Source organism: Talpa occidentalis, unplaced genomic scaffold (assembly GCF_014898055.3).
Source record: "Talpa occidentalis isolate TD23 unplaced genomic scaffold, MPIMG_talOcc4v2.1 talOcc4.17, whole genome shotgun sequence".
In the NCBI taxonomy this organism is placed as follows: Eukaryota; Metazoa; Chordata; class Mammalia; order Eulipotyphla; family Talpidae; genus Talpa; species Talpa occidentalis.
The window spans coordinates 40660926-40688870 of record NW_023601754.1 but is presented as its reverse complement, the minus strand read 5'-3'; the positions used below and the strand labels follow the sequence as shown (position 1 = coordinate 40688870).

Sequence of the window (27945 nt, the reverse complement as noted above, 5' to 3'; positions counted from 1 at the left end):
GAGCTCCGGGTGGAGCACATCCTCTGGTGCCACCTCCCTGGGTGCAGCTGCCCTGCCACACTCACCCTAGAGCTGCCATGGAGGCTGGGAGCCCGAAGCACCTCCAGGCCCGGGCTCCCTGGCCAGCTGCGACCCTCAAGTCCTGCCAGCGTTGGCCATCAAGGGGGCGTCCTGGGTGAGGCTGGAGGAAGCCCCTCTGCCAGCCCGCAGCAGAGCTGGTGGACTTGGGCACTCAGGCAGCAGTGCCACTGCCACTGACCAGCCCCTGGGGAGAGGCTGCCTCCTGTCATCACTTCTGTCCGCGTCCCCAGCCTCTGGCTCCTACGACCTTGCCGCCTCAGAAACCAAGCCAGGGATCAAGTCTCTTGTTTGAAACAACCTGAGGGTTTGGTCCCCGGGGAAGCCCTTCTGTGAGGGCAGCAGCTGCGGGAGGGGCACTCCCAAAGGGGTGTGACGGTGACTGAAGGCAACACCAACAGCCCAGTCGCTGTGGAGCGCTGGCTGTCACTGCTGATCCGGCCTGGAGGCGTGGGCTCCGAAAGAGTCGGTGGCTCCATTTTCCTATCACCTTGAGCAATCTGTACAAGGGAGGAATCCCGCGATCCTTCGGTCTGTGGAAGTCAAGCTCAGAGCTTTTTGTTGGGGGGTCATTTGGGTCTCCCTGGTTTTCCATTTCTCCTTAAGCCGACGTTAGCATGTATTATCTGAGCGCATTCACCCAGGCCTCGAATGCGCTCAGAGGTTCAGGTACAGGCGGATGCTCGACCCGGCAGGCTCAAGTCTGAATCTCCATCCAGATCCCTGCGCCTCCCACGCACCTCCTGCTGCACACCAGGCCAGGGGGCGCGGACCACCTCTCCAGCTGGGCCCTGAAGAGCCCCCCGGCTAGTGTGCCACACTGCCAATTCATCAATATCCACTCCCCAGGGCAGCTTCTCCCCAAGCACTGCACCCAAGATAAGCCACTGCCGCTGGAGCCCACCGCGGTCAACTGGTGGTCGGGCCGCGTGGGCGCTGCTGGGCTGGCTCTCTCCAAGCCGAGGCGGCCTCTTCCTGCCCACAGGTGAGGTGTGACTGGCTGGATCTGAACTCCCCCAGGGACCCCCCACATCGGCACCAGCCCTAAGCAGGCTGGAGTCCCGCAGTAAGTCAGGACTCACTTGCCCAACCCTAGGCCTCTTGCCCCTAATTCTCACCCCCAGATGGTTGGGACAGGGGCCTCTACACACAGCACACACACAAAACAAGAAAATGTTTTAATTGTAAAACTAACTTGAGGGAGGGGAGGGCGGGGCCACACCGAGGGGGCAGGAACCTGATTCTTCAAGCAGTGGCTCTGTCCCTGGTGCCACCCTGCCGGGCAGGGACCATCTGTCCCCCAGTGAGGACAGAGGCTCGAGTGTTACAAAATGACAATATAAATAGACTTCTAGAAAAGAGGAGGCTGTCCAGGTGCAGTAGTCATTTTCTGTAGAGGCTGGGGGGTGGGTGGGGAGCCCCAACACCTGTGTCCCCATCCAGCCACAGAAAGGGGGTACAGGCTAAGGGAAAAGGCCACTCTTCAGACATTCATGATTGACCCCCACAATGGCTCAGGGGAGGGGGGCTGTCATTAGGTAAGGTCGCAGAGACACCCACTTGCAAACGGGAGGATAAGGGAGCTGGATCTTCCGCGCGGGCTCACGCACAGGCTCACGCACACACACATACACACAGGCGGGGACACAGGCACACAATCTCTTTCGTAGTGTTCTCTTGGCCCCGGGTGGCCCCACACGGATTTCCAGTGACGGGAGGACCTCCTGCCCTTTCTGGAGACAGAAAACACAGGGGCTGGCCTCTCCGGAGGGTGGGGGTCCCGGGAGCCTCACTTGCTCCCATGAGTCCTTGTGTTTCAGTCACAAGGTCAAGCCCGGAGTTCAGTAGTAGGGTCCGCAGGCCCCCAGCAGGGAGGGTGGTGCCACACGGAGTGTGGTGGGGGCGGGGGCCTCCTACTGGCCTCCGGCAGGGCGAGGGTGACCCCAGGGGCTCTTTGGTTCAGGATGGGCGCTGGGCCTCATCTGGTGCGGTTCTGGCGCATGAGGGGCACGATGCTGGCGGGCGGGCCTGCTTTGGCCAGGAACGGGTGCTTCAGCAGCTCAGCCGCCGTGGCCCGTTGCGCCGGGTCGCGCACCAGCAGGCGGTCCAGGAAGCCCTTCAGGGATGGCGATACCTGTGGGGGTGGCGGGGTCAGAACAGAGTGCCGGCTCTGGGCTGAGTGCCAGCCCGTTTGCTCCTCTGTCAGAAGGCGCATCCGCTGCCCAGGCTGGGACGGCGGGTCTGCCTGGAGCCCGGCTGCGGGTCTGGCTGCCCGCACATGTTCAGGTCTGCAAGGAGCTGGCGGCACCGTGGCCCTGAGCAGCCCTTTCTCACTGGGAAACCCTTCCTCCAGGAAGGCCCTTTCCTGGACCTGCGACGTGCGTGTGGATGGCCTGGCAGCATAAGCACCACCTCTGGGGGAGGCTGTGGGCACAAGGCCCTGTTTACAGACACTTGAGGCTGGGTGGTAGGGGGAAGAGCCATCAACACCCCATTCCTGCCTATGCCTTGTGCTCTGCCGGGGCGCCAGGCCGGATGGCACCCAGCACCCTGCCTAATGTGTGTTGTTTCCCTCACACCAGCTGCCCGCAGGGGCGCACCTTGTGCAGGTTCTTCAGTCGGGGTGGCAGGTTGTCCCGAATCATCTTCATGGCTTTGAGAGGGGGCTCATTGAAGTAGGGGGGCTCCCCATCCACCATCTCGATCACCATCACCCCCAGAGACCAGATGTCCACCTGTGGTGGGAGAGGGGCAGTGAGGCTGAGCTGCTTGGGGCCCAGGGCGGGCAAGCCTGGGGAGGCCGGCTCTCAGCTCTGGAGGCCCTGGGGCCGGAACACCCTGGCGCCCACGCTGCCACAGACCCCACCCTCCTCGCCCTTTCCTGAAGCACAGGCTCCGACACCGCCCAATGTGCGGTAGGAATTTGGCCTCCAGGTGGTCAGATCTCCTGGTTTTCCAACAGAGTACAGAAGTGGGGGGTTTTGTGCCAGTCCCCATTTTCAAAACGCTTCTGTGGGAACACCATCAGCTGCACGGGCCGGGAGCCTGCCAGTCTGTGACATCCACACCAGGTCCAGGGCATCTGTGCTGGGCCTGCTCTCTGTTCCTCTTGCGGAGCGCTGGCCCGGCTCAGAACTACCACCAGAACGGAGCAGCGACTGCGTGCACACTGTTCCTCTTCCTCGCCCACAGAGTGGTCCATGGTACCCCATTCCCCTTGCTGAGCCACCCAGTACTCGAGTTGCCCCTGCCCTCAGGGCTGCCCCTGGCTCACCTCTGGCCCATACGGGAGGCGGGAGATGAGCTCTGGGGCCATCCAGTAGGGCGTGCCGACCAGTGACTTCCTCCGGGGCACCTCCTTGCTCACCTGGGCGCAGAACCCAAAGTCTGACAGCTTCACCTGGGGGAGGGTGCAGGCAGCAGGGTCAGAGGTGCCTGTGGGCAGGGGGGGGAGCAGGCAGCAGAGGCGTCCACCCATTTAAGTCCTTGGCTTTGGACATGCTGGGTTGCCACTGTGCAGCCCAGAGGTCACACTCAAACTACCCGGAGCTCCATCACCTCCTGGCAGGGGCCCTCGGGCATGTCACCCCCCAAGACCACACCAAACGCCTTCTTGACAGGACTGCTCCAGAGATCCTGGGGGAAGGGGCCGCGTTCTGGAGGGACCACAGGCTGGGCAGGGTTAGGCTAGGGCTGGCTCCCTGGGCCATGGAGGATGCGCGTCAGGTGACAGATGTCAGGGGACACAACGCCGCCCTGAGTGTCTGAAGGGGACAAAGCCATCCTGAGTCTCTGGAGGGCACAAGGCCCCTCTGGCCAGAACCAAGGAGTTATACCTTTTTGGAACCGTGGGCCCCTTTTGGATTCTAGCTCTGGATCTCCCTGCCCCTCCACCCTGAGGTAGCTCAGCTGCAGGAGTGCCCATGATCCCACGCGCTCACGGGTGCCCCCCAAACATAGTTGAGTCACCTTGAAGAGCTCACGAGCCCCCAGAGAAACAGAGCCCCTCTCTGTACCTGCTGACTTAACTGTCCTGAGGAGGAGCGAGTGAACCCCAACAAGAATTTGGTGAGATGAGGCTTCTAAGGTAAAAGGGAGGGAGGGCGAGGGTGAAAGGGGCACAAGGGGTAGTGGTGGGGAAGAATAAACTTCTACGCTAGATCTAGGGATCAGGGAAATAAAGGCATTTGATTCATTAAAAAACAGAGAGATGGTGGTGACATGGACTTGGGCGACGGCGGTGGAGGCAAAGGAGAAACGGGCTGACTGCAAAGATACGTAGGGTCCCAGACCGCTGGGACTCAGAGCTGAGGAGCTGTGAGAACCAGGCAAAGTGGGGGCGTCACAGACCCAACGATTATTGGGGAGACTGTGCTCATGCACTGCGGTCGAGGACTCTGGGGGGACACAGGCTGGGCGCGGAGGACGCCTCCTGCCCAGTGACTGAGGACTCGCCATGCGCCGGGCCCCGGGGAGCTGGCCACAGAACCCTGCTCATGGAGCTGGCATTCGGAGGGGGCAGAATTTGGTGAGAGTCAAGGGACCCCCCCACACTAAAAGTCCTGTCGACTTCTGGAACACAAATGCAGGTTCTGGGCACGTGAGGCTTCAGTCGAGAAGACAGAGACAGGAGCGGAGCCCACGGCCCACTCGGGCGGTCGCCAGGAGCAGGCGTCACGGAGGGAAGCGTGTGGCCAGAGCTGCGGCCGGTGCCCAGGTGCCCTCGCCCGATGCTGGGCCCAGGGCTCCCAGTGTGCTGTGCCCGGAGCAGCGCCCCCACAGCTGGGCTACCCAGTGACTGGGTGAGTGGCCCCCACTGACCTGGACCCGACTCTGGACTGTGGTGTGGGAAACAAAAACCTACAGCTCCCCAAGCCACTGAATTGGGGGTCAGAGTCTAGCAGCAGAGGGGAGGCTGGAGTGGCACCCAAGTCACCCCACATCTCACCCTGCCATCGTGGGTAAGCAGGATGGAGTCGCTCTTGATGTCCCGGTGGATGACGCCCTGGGCGTGCAGCACGGACAGGGCCTGCAGCACCGCCAGGCACACGGCGGCAATCTGCTCCTCGTTCATCCTGCGGGGTACCAGGTAGAGGCGTCGCCCTGGGCCCTGGGGGACAGCCCCGCCCTGGGGGACACAGTCCCGCCCCTGAGTGTTTGAGGGGGACAAACCCACTCTGGGTATCTGAAGGGCACAAGGCCTTGCCCCTGGGGCTTGAGGGGGACACAGTCCCCTCCTGGGGGGCTGGAGGGGGCTTTATCCTGTCAGTCGGTTGGAGGAGCCTGGGGGTCCGGCTGCTGAAGTACCTGGTGTGGGTAACGATGTCAGTGAGGGCACCTCCCTCCAGGAACTCCATCACCACCCAGAGCTCGTCGCCCACCAGGTAGCTGTTGTACATCTCCACCACATTCTCGTGCTGGTAGTCCCTCATGATCACCACCTGCGCACAGGCCGGTCAGTGTGGACGAGGACGGGGAGCGCCAGCCGCCCTCCTCCGGGCCTGGGCCCCGCCACACGGCTTACCAGGGGCACCTCCACTCCCCCCACTCCTGCTGACTGCCGTCCTGGATGGCCTCCCCCACTGCACTGCCAAAGCCAACAGACCTCAAAGATGGCGCAAGGCCTGACACCTCCCATCTGGGAGTGCTCCCCACCCCAGGCACACACATCTTCTGATCCTGAACTCTGGCCAGCCCTGAGCTGGTCTCTGAGTGGTCCTGGGGCTGGACGGGTGTTGGGAAGGCGTGTCTAAGCACAGGGCGGGGATCAGGCCAGCAGTAGCCAGGCCTAGAGCAGGTGTGGGAAGGAGGGTTCCCTGGGCAGGAAGGTCTAGCAAGGCCCTCAGGCCCATGTTAGAAGTTCATGGGGCAGCTGGAGAACTATAATATTGGGGGACAGGGTGTGAGCTATGGGGTGCAATTGAGTGCTGAGACTGGGAGGCACGAGCCAGAGTCTGGCCCTCAGGAGTGACATCCTCCCAGGATTCCTGTGTCTGGAGGGGGCTCTCTACAGGTATTCCCCTCCGGACAGTGAGGGAGTTGGCCTCTATGGCCTGCATCCGGCAGAGAAGCTGCTGAGAGCCAAAATCAGGGTGGACAGAACCCAGGGGCCTGGCCTTTATCCGAAGGCACCAGGGGGCGCTGTAGGGACGAGTCAAGGGGGGTGTGGGAGGCCAGCAAGGCACTCTCCTGGCTGCCACTGGGGATCTCAGAGGGGCGGCCAGGGCTGCCCAGGCAAGAAGAAGTGACAGGCTGGCGTGAGGCTCAGGGAGGGTCCGCGGCTCTGGGCTGGGCTGGTGGGGCATCTGTGAGACAGGAACCCAGAGGAGAGGTGGGTTTGGGATACTTGATGGGGTGACAGGCACAGGGCGGGGATGAAGGGAATGAGGGCCGAGGAGCTGGACAGAGATGTGGCCCTGGGTCACTCGGGGACAGAGAGACCGCCTGGTGTGAGGACCAGCCTTGGGAACCCCAGCCCTGGAGTGCTCTTTCCTGTCCCCGGCCCAACGGGCCAGAATCTGGTGGAGGGACAGCGGAGGCCGAGGCGGGGGTGAGGGGAGGTGCATGGGGCGCACCTCGTTGAAGAGCAGCTCGCGCCTCTGCTGCTTGCGCAGGTCCATCTTCTTGACGGCCACCAGCCTGCCCGAGCTGCGCACGGTGGCGATGCACACGATGCCGGTGGAGCCCTCGCCGATCTTGATGAAGTTGTCCAGGTAGGAGCGGGGGTCACCGGGGTCCACCACCAGCTGCAGGGCCGCCCGGAACTGCTCGTGCGACACTCGCTGGGGTTCCCGCTGTGGTGAGCGGGGGCCGGGAGGGCCAGGGGCAGGGGGGCCGGTGGGGGCGGTGAGGATGCGGGCTGGAGGGGCCAACTGGGGCTCAGAGGCGTGGGGACCCAGCACTCCAGGGCTGGGGGGGCCGCGGGCTCGGGTGGGGGGCCGGGAGGAGGAAGACTGGGGGACAGCCAGGCTCCCTGCGGATGGCCCATTGGGGGTCATGTTGTGAGGCTCCCCCTGCAACAGAAAACAGAGGTGACTGTCAGTGGCGGGGCGGGGGGCCAGCTCGGCTGCCTGAGCAGGAGGGGCCCCGGCTGTGGGACAGACACACGGTGGGTAGGATGGAGATGGACAGTGGGCGGGGAACAGGGTGGAGGTGGTGGGTGGAGCTGAGGAAAGTCTTGGGCGAGCGGGCAGTGCGGGTCCTGGGGCAGGGAGATCGGTTACCTGCGTGCCCCGGGACGGGTGGTCCGTGTCAGCCCGCGGGTACGTGTTAAAGGGCCGGCCAGCCACCACTTTGGCCCCGCTGGCCAGACCGGCAGGCTGGGCGGTGCCGACGTCAGGCCCTGAGACTGGGCGTTTGTCCCGGGAGGACTCCTGGGGCCCTCCTGCGCCCTCCCTGGAGGACTTGGGCCTCTTCTCCGGCCCGACTCGCCGCCGGTCACCACCGCCACCGCCCCCCTCGCTGTGGCCAGGGGCCCGGTTGTGGCCGCCGGCCTTCTCTGGGCCTCCTCTGACCACGGCGGCCTGCTCCGCGGACATCCCGTTTTCCTGGCGGGCGCGGGCGGGCGGCGGGCTGTCTCTCCGCAGGGAGTTGGAGCGCGTCACCGACATGTTCTCAAACTCGCCGAGCAACAGCGTGAGGGCCCCGTCCTTGGCACCTTTGCTGCCCCGCACGATGGTCTGGGGTCCAGGACAGTGGCCAGGTGGGGGTGGGGCAAGGAGGGGGGGACACAGGACGTGCGGCCGACACAGACGGACGAAACAACATAACACACACACAGAGACAAGACAGAGACGAATGAAGAAATGCCATGGGGTGATGCTGGGGCTGGATGGCCCCTGGAGAAGCGTGTCCCCCCCACCCCTGTCTTTCTCCTGCTCTCCAGGTTAGTGGGGAACGTCCCTGCTCTTTGGGGTGGGAGGGAAGGAGAAGAGAGATCACACCACCCATCGTCAGCCCTGGAGAGATGCAAATTAAAGGGTGCTGGGGCCAGGGCTTGGCTTGGCACTTCCTTTCCTGCAGCCTGCCAGGGTTAACCCCCAAACCACGCTCTCTGTTCCCCTGGAGGCCAAGGGTGGGGTACAGGGAGAGTCAGAAAGGACTGGGCCCAAAGTAGAGGGTACCAGGAATGGGGCCAGGTAGTGGGTCAAGTGTGGCCACATCAGCCAGGTCTCACCCTCCGCAGCCATCACCCTGAACCAGGTCACGCTGCGACTTCCCTCCCTGACGCCCTGAGCACTGAGGCGCAGCCGCCAGGTTGCCCTGCTTCCCGCTCAGCGCCTGGCCCCCTCACTGCTGTTCAAACGCACCGGGCCTGCTCCCACCGCAGGGCCTCTGCACTGGCTGGCTGTGGGGCTGGAACATGGCCCCTTCTGGCTTGCTCCTGCCCGTCCTCCCTCCTTCCGATATTTGCTCTAAACTCAGTTTCTCAGAACGAAGCTTTAGCTTCACTTTGACCCCCTGAAGTCTAAAACACAGACCCTAACACCTTCAATTCCCCTCCCCCCTTCTTTATCTCTAGAGCATTTAAAACCAGCTGCAGAGAGCACACAGCTGTCTGCTTCCTGCAGCAATGTTCTCGATGCAGGATGGTTTCCTCCTGTCTATCTGTGCTCCAGCTACATCTCAGCACCCAGAACAGCAGCGTCTGGTGCGCAGCAGGTGCTCAGTACACATTTCTGAGCCAGTGAGTGAGTGAGGTGGGCTGGGGAGGGCTGTGCGAGCAGGGACCATGTCCCACCTTCTGCTGTCAATCCTGGGCATGAAGGGACACCGAGCCCGGGCTGTCTCTGATGTGCAGAAAACAGGGATCCCATGAAATCCACCCACAGGTCATGGTGGCCACGGGGGCCTGGCCCCTGCTTCTCCTGGGCCTCTGCTGTCGGCCCAGGGCCCAGTGAAACAAGCCACACACCTGGTGGGACTGGGAGCTGCAGTAAGAGGCTGAGAGGTCCCGTGGGCTAGGGGAGCCCTTGGAAAGACTGGAGAGAGTCCCAGCCAAGGGCTGTGAACATGAGTGCCCACAGGAGGCCCAGGACAGTGCCAGCCACATGGCAGCTCTCTGAGAACTAGGACCAGAGGCGCCCTCCTTCTGGTGGACACGGACAACCAGGGTTCAAGCTGGCAGCCAAGCAGGGTCATGGCAGCAGTCGCGCCAGGGAGGCCTACCCAGCAAGCCAGCAGGGGTGGAGCCGTGTGGGCTGGGTGGGGCTCGAGGGCCCAGGAGAGCCAGCGTCTTGTCTGGGGAGGCTGCTGCCCCTCAGTTTCAGCTGATTAGTCAGGACAAGCCAAAAATACAGGTTTGGATGCAAAGTCTCTGCTCTTTCAGGCTGTATGCAAAAGCGCCTTGCATGGGACACACGGCAGCTCAGGGGGCAGCCAGATGGAGACCCTGGTGGGAGGGCATGCACACTTCTGTCTGTGCCCACCTCCTGACCAGAAGAGGATGAGTCAGCCAAGGCCCGGCCTCAGGCGCTGAGCACGCTGCCTGCCACGCCCCTCTCCACCCCTGGGAACCACCCAGGCTCCACTCCCTGGCCAGTGACCCTCCCGGGTTCCCAGTGCCTGTGGGATAAAGTCCACACTCCCAGGCTGACCACATAGGCTGGGTGTGGCCTCACCCCACAGGCCACGCCTGGGCGCCGGGACCACAGACACAGGAAAGGGGTTAAGAGCATGGGCCTTGCAAAGAGACCTTGTTTAAATCCCAACTCTGCCATTTTGCTCAAATTGGCAGGAAAAACACCCTTTCCCAGCCCCAAATTCTTCATGTGGGCCGACTCCTTCACTTCCTGTGGGCACTCATGGTCACAGCCCCTCCCTACCCTGCCTCAATGACTCCTACTTGGCCCTCAGAGCTCAGCTCAGGTATCACCAGCTCTAAAAAGCCAGTCGTGGTCTGGGCTGGGTCAGCTCCCCCTCTGGCCTCCCCCAGCCCAGCATGCACCATCTGGGTAAGGACGGCGCCCCCACTGCAGCGGGGGCACTGTAGAGGCCCCAGGACAAGGGCATGGTGCTGGGGACAGGAGGCACGAGGCCCCGGGAGAGGGGACCATCAGAGGGCTGGGCTAAGTGTGGGCCTCTCAGGACCAGCACTACTGTGGAGAGGCCAGGGAGGGGGTCACTGGCTGCAGAGATGAGTGAAAGGCCAGCATCAGGGTGAGGAATATGGTGGAGAGTTGGGGTGTCTGGAGATCAGTAAGAGGAGAGGTCGGTGAGGAGGTGCTGGCTGCAGGGTCAGGTGAGGTTAAGGGCTGGGTCACTCTGGTCAGTCTGGTCCAGAGCAAGCAACAGGGTGCGGACATACCTTGGGGACCCCTGGCTGGATGGAGGTGATACAGGCAGGGTCAACGAGGGGCTTGGGCCGGCGAGCTGACTCCTCGATGAGGCTCTGCCACTGGCGGGGCAGCCCCGTGAACTTCTGCTCATGCTGGTCAAAGCCCGTATGCACGCGGTGCTCGAAGTTGGATGGCGCTGAGATTTCTACCCGCTTCTTCTTCTTCCCAAACATGGCGCTGAGGCTCCGAGCACCGTGAGGGCGCAGACTTGGGTTCTCACCAGCGGGCCTACAGGAGGGGAACACTCACTAGAACCTGCCTATTCCTCCCTACTCCTTTGGTACTGTCCCTGTCTCCACCACGCTTCCTTCCTCCCTGGATCCCCTGCTCCCCGGGCACACTCCTAACACCTGGGTTGGTAGCTCCCTCCCCTGCTCAGAGTCCTCCTGTGGCTCCTTGCAGAGGAGAGCTGACTACTCCCCATGGCCACCCCCTCCAGTGACCCACCCCAGGCCCCACTACGTCTCTGCTCTCATGACCCCTTCCCTCGCACTGGCTTTCATGCCCCAGGGCCTTTGCACTGGCTGTTCCCTCTGCCTCGAACAACCTTGCCCAGTTTCCACACATGGCTGCCTCCCCTCCTCCAAGTCCCACAGCCACTGGTAAGTCCCTTCCTGACTATCCCGAGAAAAAGGGCCCCCACACCCGACTGTCCTCCCACAACACCAGCGCCACAGCATGTCTAGCTTCTGGGCCTTATGCAGCTCACCCTCGCATCTGTGAGGGCAGCAGCTCCACCCCCTCACTAGGTGTCAGTGCCACAGGTCCGGTTTTCCCATCCCCCCACGCCCAGCATGGAGCCTGACAGTTGGTGACTGGTTCCTGAAGGCCTGGCATAGCCTGCCTGATCTCCCAGCCTGGCAGCTGGGCGGGGAACACCGCACACCTTCAGGGCAGCCTTCAACGCTGGCTGCTGAGCCCCTGTCCCATGTGTGACCCCCCGGGGAAGCCCCAATGCTAAGGCTGCTTTACAGATGCGGAGGGAGCCCAGGCTCTGAGGAGGGCAGCTCCTCCTGGAGGCCACTTCGGGAAAAGCCACTCCTAGCAGGCCCTAGTGGACACACTCCATCTGGAGGGCTGTGGTCTTAGCTGGGTACTCAGGACAGATGAGTGTGACACTCAGTGAGTGTCAGTCACAGAGCAAAGGGGCTGAAGGGGGGCCACGCTGCCGGTGGTGTCCCTGGGGAGGGCCGGAACGGGGTGGGCAGGGAGCCAGACAGCCAGAGAGCAAATCTCTGCTGCTCACTCCCTGGGAAAGCGCCTTCACCTCTCTGTGCCTTGGTCAGCCCCCACGGGGTGGTTGGGAGGGCTGAGCTGGCCGGGCACAGCGGGAGGGCGGTGGAAGTCTGCCATTCTAATGAGTAGGATTCCTCCAGCAGTGTCCGGTAGGGCCCAGGCCCCCCATCCCTGCCCCCCCCCACAGGCCTTGAGTCCCACAGACCTGGTCTGATGCTGGCTATGCTAGAAATGCCCTTGGGCAGGTGACGTCTCCTCGAGGGGCTTCGGGTCACTCATCTGTAAAACAGAGAAAACCCGCCATCAGTACTCACGCACTCCTGGGTGCCTAGTCTGTGCGGGTGGCGGGGACAGAGAAGTAGCCCAGGCAGCCTCTGGCCCCTGGGGCAGCCAGTCCAGAGGGGCAGACAGCCCTGGCCCTAGGCCGTGAGGGAGCGCCAGGCCCAGCCTGGAGGGACGGGTGAGGGAGGGACGAGACTGAAGGGCGGTCGGGCAAACGCAGGGTGGAGGTTTCTGTCTGGTTCACGGCTGGCTCCCAGCGCCTGGCACCATACCCAGCGGCACAGGGCGAGCCCCACCTAGCAAGGATGCTCACAGGCGCGTCTGGGATGTGGCCCCTCCAGCCCCCGCTTCTCCATCCAGACTCCTTTCCGGTGGGAGCAGCTCAGGAGGGAGGCCGAGGAGCAGGGGGCTGGCCCAGAGGCAGGACCGTAGTGGGCAGCCGTCCAGGAGAACCGGTCTGGCAGCAGGAGCCCAGTGGGAGGCGGGCGGGGACTTAGCAGCCAACCTGTCTCAACTGGTCCAGGCCTCTCGGCCACCAGGTGGCCAGAGCCAGGTCCGGCTCAAGCTGGCGAGGGCTCCCCCAGAGGACGTCCTGGACCCTGGCTACTGGAAGGCCCTGTTGTCTCTGCCTCTTTTCTGACCCCAACCAAGCCAGAGGCCCCCTCGGTGTCTGTGCCCCATTTCAGTCCCCTGAATGTTCCCTCCCCCCTCCCTCCCTCCCAGACTCCCGCAGCTGGCTGGCTGCACTGTTAGTTCTGCCCTACCCTGTTCCTGTTTTCTCCATGCCCTCGCATCTGTCTCACCCTACGCCCCCAAACCCCATCTTCCCTGATCTGTCACCCTAGATCTGAGCCCGTGTCCTCCCAGATGAACCCCTTGGCCAGGGCTCAGCCTCATTCCTCCCACTCAGTTCTACCCAAACTCCTTCCCAAGGGGGGGCACCAAGGGAGCCTCCAGACCCCAGGAGAGAGGCAGGCCGGGGTAGGGGGGAGCTCCAGGTTAAGATGGTACGGGCGGGAGGCAGCCTAAAGATGGGGCAGCGGACCCAGAACTCCCACCCATAAGCCCCCTGGATACCTCTGCAGAGTTGCCAGCACCGGGTCCCTGCAGGGGAGGGGGTGGAGGGGCACACCTCCGGATATCTGCGGGGGCCGCCCCTTCCCTCTGGGCACTGCATGGCGGGCAGGACAAACAGAGGAACTGACCATGTTTATAAATGATCAGGCGGGCGCCCCGCCCTGGGGCAGCTCCCAAGCCCCAGCCGGCGCCCTTTCCCACCAAGGCCCTAGGCTCCTCCTGGGGGCCACAGAGGGGAAGGGAGAGGAGCTGCTCCAAAAGGAAGGCGCCTGGGCAGGCAGGGGGCGGGGCGGAGAGGAGCCGCGGTTCCCAGGCAGGCCCAGAACTTGGGAGCCAGAGAGCCCAGTGCCGGAAGGCAACCCTGCCGCCCCTCCCAGTGCCACCTCACTTTCTGCATCCCGGAGGGGGAGAAAGACAGCCCCGCCGGGAAGCTCAGGGCACCACTCTGCCACTCTGGGCCTCGGTTTCCTTCTCTGGTGCGAGGGCGGGCGCGGCACTTGCTCCCTGGAGTCCTCGGCAGCAGTGAGAGGAGCCAGGGCGTCCAGAGCCGGCCCGTGGCCTCCACACAGCAAGGCGACGCGCAGGATGGCCGGGTGCCCAGTCACAGGCCACACTTCCTGCGCCCTAATGCGCGGCGACCCTCTTCGGAGTACGCCACCCAGAGCCCCTCACTGGATCCGCACACCTGACCCAGGAGGAAAGGGCCGTGACAGGACGTGTGTGGACAAGGAAAAGGAGGCACAGAGAGCGCACCCTACCTGCCCAGCTCACACAGCCTGGTAGCAGGGTGGCTGGGAGACGCCGGGCCTGTGGCAGAGCCAGGGAGGCTGAGAGCCGCGTCCTTGGAGAGTCGTGTGTACCGGGCCCTGACGGTGCCCGCGTCTGAGCCCAGCTTTCCCTCACCATCACTTGTGAAACAGGTGCTCTCATTACCCCAATTCACACACGGGGAGACTGAGGCCCAGAGGGGGGAACCCCTTATCCAGGACACTCAGGATTCGAACCAGGGAGTTGTGGCCCAAAGTCCTTCATGCAGCAGCGGGGCGATTGTGTTGTCATCCTTGTCACCCCAAGGCCAGTCCTGGCCTCCTGCTTTCTACCCTGTCTTACCATCTCTCTGTCCACACCCAGACCTTGCCCTTCCTCCTGCCCTGCCTCCTCCTGGGGTCCTCACCTCTGTCCAATCTGTCCCAGCCTCAGGGAGGCAGGAGGCAGCACGGAGTGGGCCCCCGCCCTCCGCAGTGGCTCCTTATCCACCTCCACAGCCTTTGACGTGACTGTCTGCAGTGGAAAAGATACACAAACACCACTCCGCTCCACAAATGCAGCTCACCCCCAGTACTGACCGCCGCCACCAATGCCGCCACCTCCTTGAGGGGACCCCAGGGTTCCAATGCTGAGTCACTCCCTATGGCTTCAGTGGAATGGGCCTTCTCACGTCTGTTTTGCAGATATGGAAACTGAGGCTCACCAAAGGACATCAAATAGAGCCGGGCCAGGAAGAGTATCCAATCCACTCCAGGGTTTACATCCTAAGGCCTTTGCTGCTGCCCAAGATTGCCCCAGTGGCCCACCAGGCCCGTCACCGCCTGCCTGTCGTCTGCCTGTTGCATCTCTGCCCTCCGCCCCTCTCTCACACGGGCCTCACGCTTGGCTTTCAAACCCTAGATATGGCCCCACTTCAGGGCCTCTGCACTGGCTGGAGCCCCACCAGCTAGAACTCTCCTCTCACCGATGTCCATGGGGCTTCCTCCTGCCTCCATCCTCTCTGCTCCTGTCCAGCCCCTCCCTACGCCCCTTCTGCACCATGGCACTCACCATATACATGCCTTGCTTCCCCGCACCTCACAGACTCTGCAGGCTTGTTTCTGTGCCTTAACAAGTACAGATCTGTGGCAGCCCAGCAGTGCAGGTCGTCGGCACCTTTCCCCCGTAGCACGCGCTCACCTCCTGTCTGCCGTGTTTAATTCAAGTATATACAGTGCCTTTTGGACACAACGCCCCTGCGCTCCCAGCTGACTGCCATGTGCAGTCAGTGTAACTTCACATGCACGGGAAAGCAGTGAGGGTGTCGCATGGCACGCTGTGCTGCCGTGTGGACTTTATCGGGGTGGCCTGGACTTGAACCCGTAGGATCACGGAGGTGAGCCTGTCTAGGTGTGTTAGCTCCTCAGTGTCTACCTCTCCCACGAGAATGGCAGCAGAGCCAGGGCGGGGCCGGGCACACATTAGCAGGTCCCTCCCTCCCCCCAGACCCTAATGTCCATGGCATGGCCCACGGCAGGCACTCAGGGATATTGGCGCAGAGCCAGGACACCTGCAGCTGCTACGCTCAGCCACTGCCCAGCACCTGGGAGCCCTGGGGGTTCTTATGGAAACTGGGGGGAAACACTTAAAGGGGGTGAACAGTGACCCCAGAGAGACAGCACACAGCCGGCAGCCACCAGTTGGGATACAGACACCTCCGAGTTAAATCCCCAAAGCAGGCCATCTGCATCCGACTCGAAAGCATTTGTTTCCATTTAAAAAAAAAAAAAAAAAGGACACCTTTTGAATTATTTAATATATGGGACAGGCAGTTTCCAACCTGTCCCGGCTAAAGCTTCAGATTTTCCAGTCAGTCCTGCGCTCACTTGTCTAGCCTCTGCCGATCCACGAGAGAAAACAGTGGCCTGCCAAGGAACAGTCCAGGCGGATGGCAGAGGTGCCTGCGACACAGCTGGAGCCAGGGACCCGAAGACGGGGCCAGAGGCCTTTCATACTCGCCACCATGGAACTCTCTCTCGGCCAGCAAGGGTTACGGCGGGCATGTGTCCCCGGCCACACGCCAGGCTCCTGCCGCTGGCTCTGCTGGCCCTTATGCCATCAACCTCACCTCCCAGCTATTGAAGTCCCCTCCCTGCCTCAGTTTACCTCTACCTCCTTGGACTGTGCCTGATGATGGAGGGGGAGTCTGGCTAACCTTCTTGCCCTATAGGAGGCGTCTGGCTGACCCCTCCAACACCCCTCGCCACTCCCCCCACACCTTCTCTGCTCCTGCTGTCCACCCGCATGACCTCACTCTCCTATTCAAATCTCTCTTCAGGCCTCCACACCTAGTTCCTCCAAGGCACCCCAAGGGGCCCGGTTTCAACTTCTGACGGATACATGCTCAAGCCCCCTCCCTAGCAAACATCTGCTCTACCCACAAATGACCCATCACCCCTATGTCTACCCACTAACGCTGCTGAGGGCTGGTCTCTGCCAAACCCAGGGCTAGGGCCACAGTAGCGACCAAAACAGCCAGGAATGTCCCTGCCTGCGGAGCTCCCATCCTAGGGGAGGGCGACAGCCCATAAATGAGACACAACAGAAACAGATCTAGTGAGTCAGGGCAGTGCTGAGGAGAAAAGCAAAGCAGAGATCATAACAGTCTTGAGGCTAAGGGGAGCCCAGAACTGTGCATGAGGTGGGCAGGGAAGGCCTGCTGAGAAGGGAACTCAGGCAGGGATCTGAGGGGCCGGGGAAGGGTAGCCCACGATGCCTGGGGAAGAACGCTGGGTGTCGGGAAAGGCCAGCGCAAATGTCTTGAGGAACAAGCTTGATGTGGGGGTTAAAGAGAGACAACAGGCCCCAAATGGAGTTCCCTGTGCTAAGCCCCATGTAAACAGCGCCTTAATAGCTAACTTCAGTCTCCCCCAAAATGGAACCCCTAACTGAGCAAACTGGAATGATCTGGTCAGCACCTGCTGCCTGACTTGGGAATAGCACGATGACAATTTGACCTTTAACGTACTGTTGCATCTCTGTTGTTTCACACGGTCAGAGAGCAGAGAGGCGCAGAGCGGCTGGGACAGCATGGGGCGGCGTGTGACAGGAGAGCAGAAAGGTGACAGGCAGATCATTTGGGGACATGGGGCCACTTGCGGGAACCCTGTTTAACCCCGGTGAGAGGGAAGCACAGGCGGTGGCCTCAGCTGTATGTGCCCCCACCATGAGAGGGGGTGGGAGGGAGTAGGGAGGTGGTGGAGGCGACCCCAGCAGGTGAGCAGTGAGGGTGGGACCAAGTGGGGGCCGAGGAAGCAGCGGCAGGCTCTGGGCTGGCTACAAAGGTTGAGGACCAGCACTTCTTTTTTAAGAGCTGTAGCCTGAGCTCCCCAGGAGCCGGGCTTGGTCTGGACTTGCCCTTGACCACATCCGCAGCGTCTGGCACATTCTGGTACTCGGTCCATTCTCTCCCGGCCCTGAGCCATCACCTACCATGCTACACAGTTAGGGGTGTGTCCCCCGCTGCCCCCCACGGAGTTGGCGGCTGGGCACAGGCAGGAACCACAGTTTGGCTGGGCACGCTGGATCCCAGCAGGTCACCCCTGGGCGGCAGCCAAGTGGATGGAGGGGGCCGCACGTTTCCACTGACTCTGGCCCAAGCCTTTACCAGGCACGCAAACCAGGCCACGCTGACCCTGCAAACAGTCCTCGGGTGGGTGGGTGGGTGGGTGGAGAATCCTCTTCCTTCCTGTTTCCCAAACCAGGAAACTGAGGCGCAGAGAGGGGAAGTCACTGCCTAGGGCCTCCCAGCGTTGGGCTACATAAGTGCCCACCCTGACCCACAGCGGCCTTGTCGACGCTCCCTCAGCCTCCTGCTTCCTGGCACCTTTGCCTCCAGCCAACACTTCTGTCTGGAAAGAGGACCCCAAAGGTCTGTGAGATAAGAACAAGGACAGAGCCAGCTCACCGCGATGGTCAGAAGCAAGCTCGGAAAGACCGCCTTGGTTCAAAGGGAACTGGATGAAATGTTAAGCATAGAAAGCCTCCAAGGGTTTCCCAGTCCATGCAACTCCCCAATGGGGCTTCACAGGTGCTGCCTGGTGGGCCGAGCCCTCTGCAGAGCCTCGGCTCCTCCCTCCCTCCACTCCAGCTACGGCTGCCTTCTTTATAGTCCTGGACACATCCAGACTGTTGCAGCCTCAGGGCCTTTGCACCAACCATTCCTTCTGCCCAGAGCTGCCTGGTTCACTTTTTCTTGATACTCAGTTCTTAATGCAAATAAAGCCTCAGAGATGTCTTCTCTGAGCTCCTCACAAAATTTGCAGCTCTGCTCTTTATTTCTCTGGCATTTCCTACCTCTGGGCATCAGAGACCAGTGACTGTCAGGTCCCTGCTGCCCGTCCTCCACGAGCTTCTCCGCTCCCAGAGAGGAGGGGCCTCTGTCTGTCTTGTCCTTGCTGTACCGCTGTCAGGCACACAGTAGGCATCCATAAGTATCTGTGGTACATGCCATTACAAAATGATGAATCTGGACCCTGAGGGGACAAGAGGGCAGAGGGGAGGGGAGACAGAGCCCCCAGGCCCAGCCCGCTCAGTCTCAGAAGCCTGACCATGAAACCTGGGCCCAAGTCTTGAGGCTAAAATGATGAGTTAGTGACCAGTCTGATGTGTCCCTTACACAGTGGCATCCCACTGTGAGCCTGTCCCCAGGCTCCCCACCATGGGAGACCACCCCTGGGAATCTGAGCAAGTGGGAGCATATCCGGTCTTACAGGCATGGGGCAAGGCAGAGGGGGTGGTGGTGGTCGTCGTAGTGGGGGACTCCCACAAGGAGACACGGACCTCCAATCCCCTGGCCTTGGGAAGCAGGGCTGGCCATTGGGGGTGAGGACCTGTCCTGCTGTCCAGGTTCCAGCCAGAGGCGGCTCTTCCCTCCCCCCGCCAGGCCTCTGCACACACAACGTCTGTGCCAGGACCTGGCAGGCAGGTGGTGGTGAAGGGCAGGCTGCCTGGCCTCAAGGACTGGCTCCCCCACGCCTAAGTTGGGTGCCCTTGAACCGGTGACTCCGCCTCTCTGGCCCCTTGTCCCCAACTGCAACCTGGGGGTAGTGATAAGGGCACTGCTGGGCTCCTCGCCTCCTAGAGATGCACAAGGTGGGGGCGGCCACCACGGGGTCCCGGGAAATGAGACTGAACTTCATTCATTCCTCCTGAGGCAGGGTGGGAAGCAAAGAGGGGAGGCGGGGCAAAGAGGCTCTGGAGCCCCCTCAGGTCCCTGGAACCCAAGCCCAGGGATGGACGCACATGAGCACCAGCCGCAGAAGCACCCAAAGGCACACAGGCTCCAAGGCACACGCACACGGCCACGCAGAAACTCCACGCAGCAGCCCCCCAAACCCGGCAGCACCCGGGAACACGGCAAGGCGGGCAGGAGGAGAACATCCTGTTTTGAGCCTCAGTTTTCGCCTCTAGAATGTGGGTCCAGCAGCATGTGCCCAGCAGCATGTGCCAGGGGAAGCAGTGGGAGGGAGTCCTCAGAATGAAGGGCCGGACACTCAGGCAGTCCACAGATGGCTCCCAGAAGAAGCCAGGTCCCGAACCCCTGTCCGCACACTGCAAAGACCCAACCCACGCACCCCAGAACGGGGACTCCGACGGAGACCCCCAGTCCAAAGACACACGACGCAGACCTCAGCCCCCACCTAGAAACGCAGGCACACGAGTGCACATGCGCGGCCCCACACAGACTCACCTGGAAAGGTGCGCCCCAGCAGCCCCTACGCACGGGAGGAACACTCCCTGACAGGGTTAGCCACAAGGTTCCAGAGCCACACTCTGGAACAGCGAGGGCCCACGGCACACCCAGGCCCACCACGGCAACTTCAGGGTCACTCAGAGTGCCCCAGGGAGGCACCTCAGCACCAGCCCACGCAGACTGGCCCCCCAGGAATGCGCGCCCACTGATGCTCAGGGGCCTGCGCCAACACCGGCAAGCCCAGCAGACACCTGCCACGGGACACACAGAAACAGAGCCACCGCCTCTGGCCCCAAGAGGGTGTGGCCCCTCGCACACGTGCTCCTACTGGCTCCAGTGACCAGGAGCCCTGCGGCAGGACAGCCCTCCCCCACGCCAAGCACAGCCCCACCCCCTGCCGCCTGCGGGCCGCCAGCTTGCCAGCTCACCGCCACCATTCTCTTCCCTCAGTCCTGGGCCCTTCCCTCGGTGGGGAGGGCGGGTGGAGGCTTCAGCTGGGAGAGCAGGGAGTGGGGATCAAGACGCTCGATGTGGGTGATGTGGGCACCCACTGAGGAGAGCTGGCTGGGCTCTGTGCCCCGGCCTCTGGCAGCCGAGTGGTGGTGACGCGGCCCTGCCCTGGCAGGAGTTGAGCTTGGAGTTGGCTCTAGTCCCCGGAGGGCGGAGGGCGGAGGGCGGGCGGAGGGCAGGGCAGGCAGGAGGGACAGAAGAGGCGGGGCTGGGCAGGGAACTCCAACCGCAGCCCTTGCCTAGGCTTGGTCAGCCCCCACCAGCGCTGGCCATGCCTGCGCACCTCACCCTGGAGTCAGGCTGGGGCCCAGGGGCCAGGCAAGCAGTGGAGACTGGGGCGAGCGGAGCAGATGCTAAGAGTGGCTGGCAGGCAGGTTTGAGACAACAGGTGGGCTGGGTGGTGGCGGAGGTGGGTAGGGAGGATGGGTGGACAGGTGACAGGCTGACAGGTGGCTAGAGATCTGGAGCTGGCTGTGCTCCCTTCTCTACAGCTCCCTCCCCAAGGCTGTGATTCCAGCAAGGGCTCGGAGAGGGTGCCCACGCACCCACTGGAACCAATCTGAGACTTGCACCCTAGCCAGGTAGGGGGGCAGGATGGTGGCGATGTCAGTGAAAGCATCAACTCTAGGTGTGTGAATGGGGCTGGGAGATGTGGAAGGATCGTGGGGAGTGAAAGGTGGGGTGCACAGGCTCTGTCTTGCCAGGATGCAACAAACCTTCAGAAAATAAGTGGCTCAACTCTAGTCTGGGCCACGTCCTTCTCTGAGCAATGACACCCATGAAGTCACTGACCTCACCAGTGCCCTGACGGGACAGGCACTTTATCAGGCCCATTTTTTTTTTTTTTTAAGATTTCTTTGCAGTTTCTTTGTACTAGAATATTTCTCACTCGGGTGTGGAGCTGAGGTACTGTGTTCCAAGATTAATTTCTTCTTTTTTAATTTTATATATTTTTTTACATCATTTTTCATTTTTGCACAATGTATGCATTTTCTTTTCTTTTTTAGATTTTTTTTTTAAAAAAGACTTATTTATTTATTTATTTATACATATAAACACTGAGTACAGTCAGAAGCGCGGGTGAGAGAATTCACCAGAGCCAGAGCGGGGAGCAGAGCAGGCAGAAGGACCGAAGTACACTGCTGAGGGGAGCAGCGGGCGGCAGGAGAGGTCTGCCACCATGTGGGACCCTCGCCTGGCGGCCGGGGATCGAACTGGCGCTGCAGAGGCTGCGGGCAGCTTTGCAACCCAGCGCTCAACCGCTGCGCCACCGGGGAGGCCCACAATGTATGCATTTTCATCCTGGTTCTAGTCCCCATACGATTCCCATCCCCCCTTATCAGGCCCATTTTTAAGGGAAGAAAGTGAGGCCCAGAGAGGTTGAGTGATCCACCCTAAGTGCCCAGCAGGGAGGTCAGGGGCCCGGCTTTCAAAAAGATAATCTGAACCAATGCCTATGCCCTTAACCAGTAGTTCTGAACTGGAGGCTAGCTTGCTCAGGACCCCCATTCCAGAACAGAAGCAGCAGCTCAGAGAGAGAGAATCTATAAGGGGTGTGCTGGCCCCACCCCACCTTCACGTCACACCTCCCTTCCCTTCAGACCTCACTTCCTCTGAGAAGCCTTCACTGGCCCAGTTCCCTGGGTGAAATCTGTTTCTTTCTTTCTTTCTGTCTTCCCCACAGCTGGGAGTCTTGGGGGGTGGGGGGCAGGAAAGAGGGGCTGCCTGGTTCATCCCTGTTCACCCTATAGGACCTACCCCAGACACCATCTCCTGTAGGAAGCCCTCCCTGACACCCCTCTGGCTTCACCCCAATGCTTACCCCCTCACCCCCAACCCAGGGCTCTCCACAGGGACCACGGGGACTGCAGGGTCTAAGGGCCTGGAAATCCCAGCTACCTCCATGCTGTCACCACCTGCCCCCACAAGCTGGGCTCCCATTGGGGCAGGTCTAGGTGACCCCAGAAATCCTTAATCCCAAGCACCCCTCCCCCACCGGGTGGAGCACCTGTTGGGCTACAGCCCACAGCAAGCCAAGTAGGGCGGGCTCCCCAAACCGGACAGGCTGGTTTGGGCTCCAGTGGGGAAGACCAGCAGGATTGGGCAGTTCTGGCCAGTTGTGGAGAAACTAGGTCCCAAAGGGAGGGACAGGGAGAAGAAGGGAGAGGGAGAAGGGAGGGTACACCCCTTCTCCAGAAGTCTCCTTGGGGTCCTCCGGGCGACAGGCCTCAGGGACAGGAAGAGGTCAGCCCAGGATCCTGTCATGTGGGAACCAATCTTTATTATAAGACTTAAATCTAAACGCTCCCCAGAGACGAAAGCAGCGCGCTCCTGTGAGATGCAGCACTCAAACCTCAACCACACACCGCACCGACGCGCCAGCTCCCCTTCCCTCCCAGCCTCTGTCTCCGTCCCTGTCTCCAGAATAGAGCCAGCGGCGCCAGAGGGTAAGCAGTGACAGGCTGACCTCCTGCCCTGCCCCAGCTTAGCCTCAAGTTTTGGGCTTTCCCCTTGTGAGAGTCAGGCACGTGTGTGCGCGCACACGAGCGCACACTTTAGAAAGCAACCACACATGGCAGCACGCCGCACACGCACTACTTTGCACCTTGCTGTTTTCAGGAACATGCCTTGGCACTAGGGCTCGCCTGGCCCAGGGAGGAGCCCGGCAGCCTGCAGCGGAGATTTGGATGCCCACTGGGCCTGGCCGGAGCGCTCCTGGGGGCACACTGAGCACACAGGGGCCGAGGGCCCAGGGCATGTGCAGAAGGAGCATGTGCAGTTGGAACTGGCCAGATGCGGTCACAGCACAAATGCCGCCCATGGGGGGGGTGGGGGGATGAGGACGCGAGGATCACACAACGCTGAGAACAGTGACCCGCGGGTCCACGTGGACGAGCATCCAAAATGATGTTACACAGAAGGAGCCAAACGTAAAATACAACTCATTTGTTGAGATGAAGTTTAAAAGCAGACAAAAAGAAGTTAATGCTGTTTAGGGGTGCATGTGAGAGAAACGCCAGGCAGCGACTGTCCCCTATGCTTCGGAGGAGCAGCGTGTGATTTCCCTTATGTGGGGACCTGGGATGGACAGAAAACAGATTCAAGGTTACCAGGGGCCAGGGAAAGAGGATGGGGGCGGGGGCGGGACCTACTGTCAGGAGAGGGGGCTGCCTCTGGGATAGAAAGGGGCTGGGGGGGTGTCCTGGGGATGATACCATGGTCTCTTCACTTGGAGGGGCCACATGGCTCCCCAAGAGTGGCTGACTGCTGCATATTCATGCTGGATGCAGTTTTCGGGGTGAAAACTGACCAGCTGACCAGTGAGGCTATGACTCTGAAGACCAAGGGAAAAAGGCAGATCCACGTCTTAGTGACCTCTCCAGGCCTTCTTGATCTTTGCGAAGCACTGCCCCGCCGTTTCAGCGGCTGCCTGGAAGGGCTGTGAGGCCTTAAACCAGCTCCCCGAGGGCCTGATCGCTGGTTTCCAGCCTTTTGCTCTGACAAACGGTGCAGCGATGACAGAGGGCGCGGATGTCATTTCACAGATGTGCCAGCCTGTCTGGGCCCAATGCCTAGAAGAACCGCCAGGTGAAGCTCGGCGGCAAAGGTGCTTGAGAGGCGGCAGCCCCCAAAGTCCGGGGATTGTCAAACTGGGCCATCACAGCCCAACTTGCCCTGGCATTTTTCTACTTAGCCAGCGGGCACCCTCTCCTATTTGTAAAAGCTGTCAGAATTCCTTCTCTGCCAGGGGCCTCTGCAGAGCCTTTGGCTATCTGCAGGGTTGGGGAGACCTCTGTAAACCTCGCCTGACTGTCCCTTTCCTGCTGAAAGCCACCTCTGTGCCAGGCTCTTGTGCCAATCTGGCCTCATTACCCCCAGGCATCCCCTTTCCCAGCTCCAGCAACTTCCTGGCCACATCGACAGACTCTTTAACAGGATGCCAAGGCAGGTCCCTCGTGGGATGCCTGGGCCAGGGCAGGGATGCATGGGTTGTTGGAGCCAGGCCACAGGCCCGCCGGGGGAGCAGAGGCAGGCCCTGTGCACAGGCAGCAACTGGAAGTCGTAACTCTGGCTGCCCTGTTGGAAGATGAGCGGGAGTAGGGACAGGTGACGAGTGACAAGACAGCAGCGCTGCTCCAGGCGATGACGGAGGCAGCCAGGAGGGCTGGGCACCGAGGCAGGGGGCAGACTGGAACTCTAGCTGCCAAGAAACAGCATCACTTGTTGATGAATGAGACACAGGGGTGAGGACGAGGCAATGCCAAGGGGGAGCTCGCAGCTGGGTGAACCACTTTGCACACGAGAGCCCGAGACAAACTCCCTGAATGCCAGATCCCAGGCTCCAGAATAGTTCAATTTTGAAAAAGCAGCAGCCAGTGGGAAGACCCTCTCTGCCCCCGGAAGAAGATCATCAGTAGTTACAGGATTAGGACAGGGGGGTGAACGCAGGTCGGTGAGCTGGGCAGGGCGTCCGGAAAGAGACCCAAGCTGGTTTTTATAACACGGACATTTCCCTCCATCGTGGTAAAATACACACCCTATTTATCATTTTCACTATCTGAAAAGCAGGCAGTAGCATTAGATATATTTACAATGTTGCATAACCATCTTCACTATCTATACCCCGAAGTTTTTCATCCCCCCAACAGAGACTGTACCCATGAACAAGACGTCCCCCTGCCCTCCCTCCATGGCCCCTGGTAACCTTGACTCTGTTTTCTGTCCATTCCAGGTCCCACAGAGTGAAATCACACAGTCTAGCTTCTTTCACTAAGCTTGACATGCTCGCACTCCAGCCACCCTGTAGCACGTATCCAAGGTTCATTCTTTTCATGGCTGAGTAATACTCCACCGCTGTATGCACATTTGTTTATCCACTCCTCGTCTGCCGAGGAGGAATCCTGCAGTTGTTTCTGTCTTTTAGCTCTTGTGAATGATGCAACTATGAACCTTGGTGTATAAATAACTGTTCAAGTCTCTCCATTCTTTTGGGCATCCATCTAGGAGAAGGCTCGCAGGTCACACGGTAGTGCTATGTCTAACCTTTTGAGAAACTACTGAGCTGTTTTCCACAGCCACTGTACCATTTTACACGCCCACCAGTAAGGCATGAGGGTTCCAATTCCTCTACCACCTCACCAATGCTTATTTTCCATTTCCCCCCCCATTTAAAATTTTTTTTTAACTTTAAAATTAAAATTTTTAAATTATATATATATATATATTTTACATCGTTCTTCCTTTTTGTGCAATGCATGCTTTCTCCTATCAGGTGTAGTCCCCGCAAAAGTCCCACCACCAAGTCACCCGTGCCCCATCACTACAGTCCCTTGTGTGAGAACACATTCCCTGCCCTGTTTTGATCCTTCTCCCTCCCCCTCCCCACCGTGGGTCTCTGATTAATAGTTACCTGTTAATTTTGTTTTCTAATTTATTATAATTATTTCTTTTTCCTGGTCCCTTATTTGGTTTCCCTACATTCCTCCTAGAAGTGAAACCATCTGATATTTTTCTTTTTCTTTCTGGCTTATTTCGCGGAGCATAATCCCTTCCTTCTCCACCCATGTTGCTGCAAATGGCATGAGTTGATCTTTTTCATTGCTGAGTAGTATTCCTCTCCCCATTTTTATAGTATTCATTCTAGTAGGTATCAGGTGGCACCTCACCGTGGTAACTTATGAGCTATTGCTCTTATTGAGGTCATACTGGTTGACAACCCTGTACACGATTTAGCGGAATAGGTTCTCATGCTTCAGACATGTCACGTGGTGATTTATTCTTAACAAAGAAGCATAAACAATTCAATGAAGGAGAGAGCCATTTTCAAGAAATGGCGCTGGAACAACCAGACATCCATCGGTGAAAGGAGAACCTTGATCTAAACCTCATGCTTTGCATAAAATATAAACTCATACAGTGCACAGACGAAAATGCATAGTTTTAAAACTTTTAGAAAACAAAAAAACACCTTTGGGATTTGGGGGTAGGCACAGCATTTGTAAGACTCAACGCCAAGCATGACCCACAAAAGGGAAACTTAATAAAGCAGACCTCACCAAAATCAAAAAGTTCAGCTCTGCCACACAGGGCTCATGAAGACAGAAAGACAGCTGCCGGCCGGGAGGAGATAGCTGCAGCCCGCATCTGACAAAGGACTAGTATCTAGAAGAGCTACAGAACTCTCAAATCTCAAGAGTAAAAAAAAAAAAAAATACCACCCCAAACAATCAAATTAGAAAATGGGCAGAAGACATGAAGAGACATTTCACCAGAGAGGATTCACAGATGGCAGATAAGTACATGAAAGGATGTTCAACATCATTAGCCATTAGAGAAATGCAAATTAGAACCACAGTGAGTTATCATTACAGGCCCATTAGAATAGCTAAAATAAAAAATAGTGACGACACCGAATGCTGACGAGCATGCAGAGAAACTGGATGGTTCGCGCTGCTGGTGGGAACGGCAAGCGGGGCGGCCGCTCTGGAAGACACCGTGGTGGTTCTTTACACAGGCAACTTCGCTGCTGCCTGGCAAGTGCACTTCTGGGGTGTTTGTCCCAGAGAAATGGAAATTGATGTTCACCCTGGATGCGAATGTTTATAGTAACTTTATCACAGCCCCAGACTGGGAACCCCCCAGAAGCCCTTCAGTGGGGGACAGGGCAGACGAGCTGAGGGACGGCCATGCTGGGAAAGCCTATCAGCAACGAAGAGGGAAGAACTAGAGACACGGCAGTCGCCTGGATGGATCTCCGCAGAATTATGCTGAGTGAAAAAAAGTCAACCTCCAAAATACGGTATGATTCCATTTGTATAACATTCTGACAATGACACTATAAATATGGGGAACAGAAAGGTGAGTGGGGCCTCCCTCGTGGTGCAAGGGGTTAAGCATCGCACTATGAAGCAATCCACAGCCTCTGCAGCATGAGTTCGATTCCCGGCAGGCCAGGGAGTAACCCACATGGCGCAACAGACCTCTCCTGACTTGCATGCTGCTCCCCTCAGCAGTCTGCCTGTTCTGTTCCCCATTGTTTCTGGTGAATCCTCTGACCCCCTGCATCTCTGGCCCGTACCCCAGCTCTTGCATGCGTAAATAAATCTTTAAAAAATAATAAAAAAAAAAAAGGTGAGTGGTTGCTGGGAGTCAGGCCGGGCCAGTGAGGGGGTGTGGCTGGGCTGCATAAAGGGTTCAGGAGGGACCCTGAGCTGACTTGTTCCTTACGGTGACCACATCAAGGGCAGTGTCCCGGGCTGCTCTTGTACTAACTATAGTTTTATAAGACGGTACTACTGGGGCAACTGGGTAAAAGGGTACAGGGGGCTCTCTCTTTATTATTTCTTATAATTGCAAATGAATCTATAATTATCTAAAAAGAAAATGTTTAATTAAAATATTAATAATTTATTTAAAATGCCAGACCCCGTCCCACCTTTTAGCCCTTGGATATGCGGTTCACGTTCCTTGGAATACCGTTTCATACACTAACTCCTGCTCTTCTTCCAGCCCTCAGTTCAGATGTCTTCTCTTCCGGGAAGCCTTCCCCGATTTCCTAGGCTGGTGCCAGGGCCTCCCACAGTCCACTGGATTTCCCCTATTTCAGCTGTGACACTCTGGCCTGTGCTCGCCCAAGGATACTCTGGGCTGAGGCCTCTGGGTGCTGAGTCTGTCTCTCACTGATCTGCAGGTGCCATGATAGCAGTGATCACCAGCTTGTCCTAGGTATTGGCCAGCACAGGGCTGGACTCAGAGGAGTTATGCAGTGACTATCTACAGAACGAATGAATGAATGGCCACAATTGCAAGAAACACTGCCAGCTACCAGTCATTAAGGTTTTGATGTGCCAGCTCTCTTTTGAGCGCTTTACATGAATGAAATAACCTTCATACAATCCCATCTTACAAATGAAGAAGCTGAGG

The 27945-nt window shown here is 59.4% G+C and overlaps 1 protein-coding gene across 4 annotated transcripts in view; it reads right to left on the bottom strand.

Annotated features, from left to right (window-relative positions):
• Positions 1-119: 119 nt before the first annotated feature.
• The window catches only part of PAK4 (p21 (RAC1) activated kinase 4), a 42659-nt gene continuing 14833 nt past the window's right edge, over positions 120-27945 (bottom strand). For 2 of the 4 annotated variants that reach the window (XM_037516527.2, XM_054697166.1), the window contains exons 2-10: positions 11857-11930; positions 10385-10643; positions 7302-7757; positions 6654-7091; positions 5386-5519; positions 5027-5153; positions 3353-3478; positions 2679-2813; positions 120-2212 (exon numbers count right to left, since the gene is read on the bottom strand). In XM_037516527.2, coding sequence (XP_037372424.1) covers positions 2057-2212; positions 2679-2813; positions 3353-3478; positions 5027-5153; positions 5386-5519; positions 6654-7091; positions 7302-7757; positions 10385-10588 — 1776 coding nt within the window. In that variant the 5' untranslated portion in view covers positions 10589-10643; positions 11857-11930 and the 3' untranslated portion in view covers positions 120-2056. Of the gene's footprint in view, positions 2213-2678; positions 2814-3352; positions 3479-5026; positions 5154-5385; positions 5520-6653; positions 7092-7301; positions 7758-10384; positions 10644-11856; positions 11931-14184; positions 15517-19940; positions 20134-27945 lie in introns of those variants that run through there. The other 2 variants (XM_037516528.2, XM_037516529.2) reach the window with 2 other exon arrangements.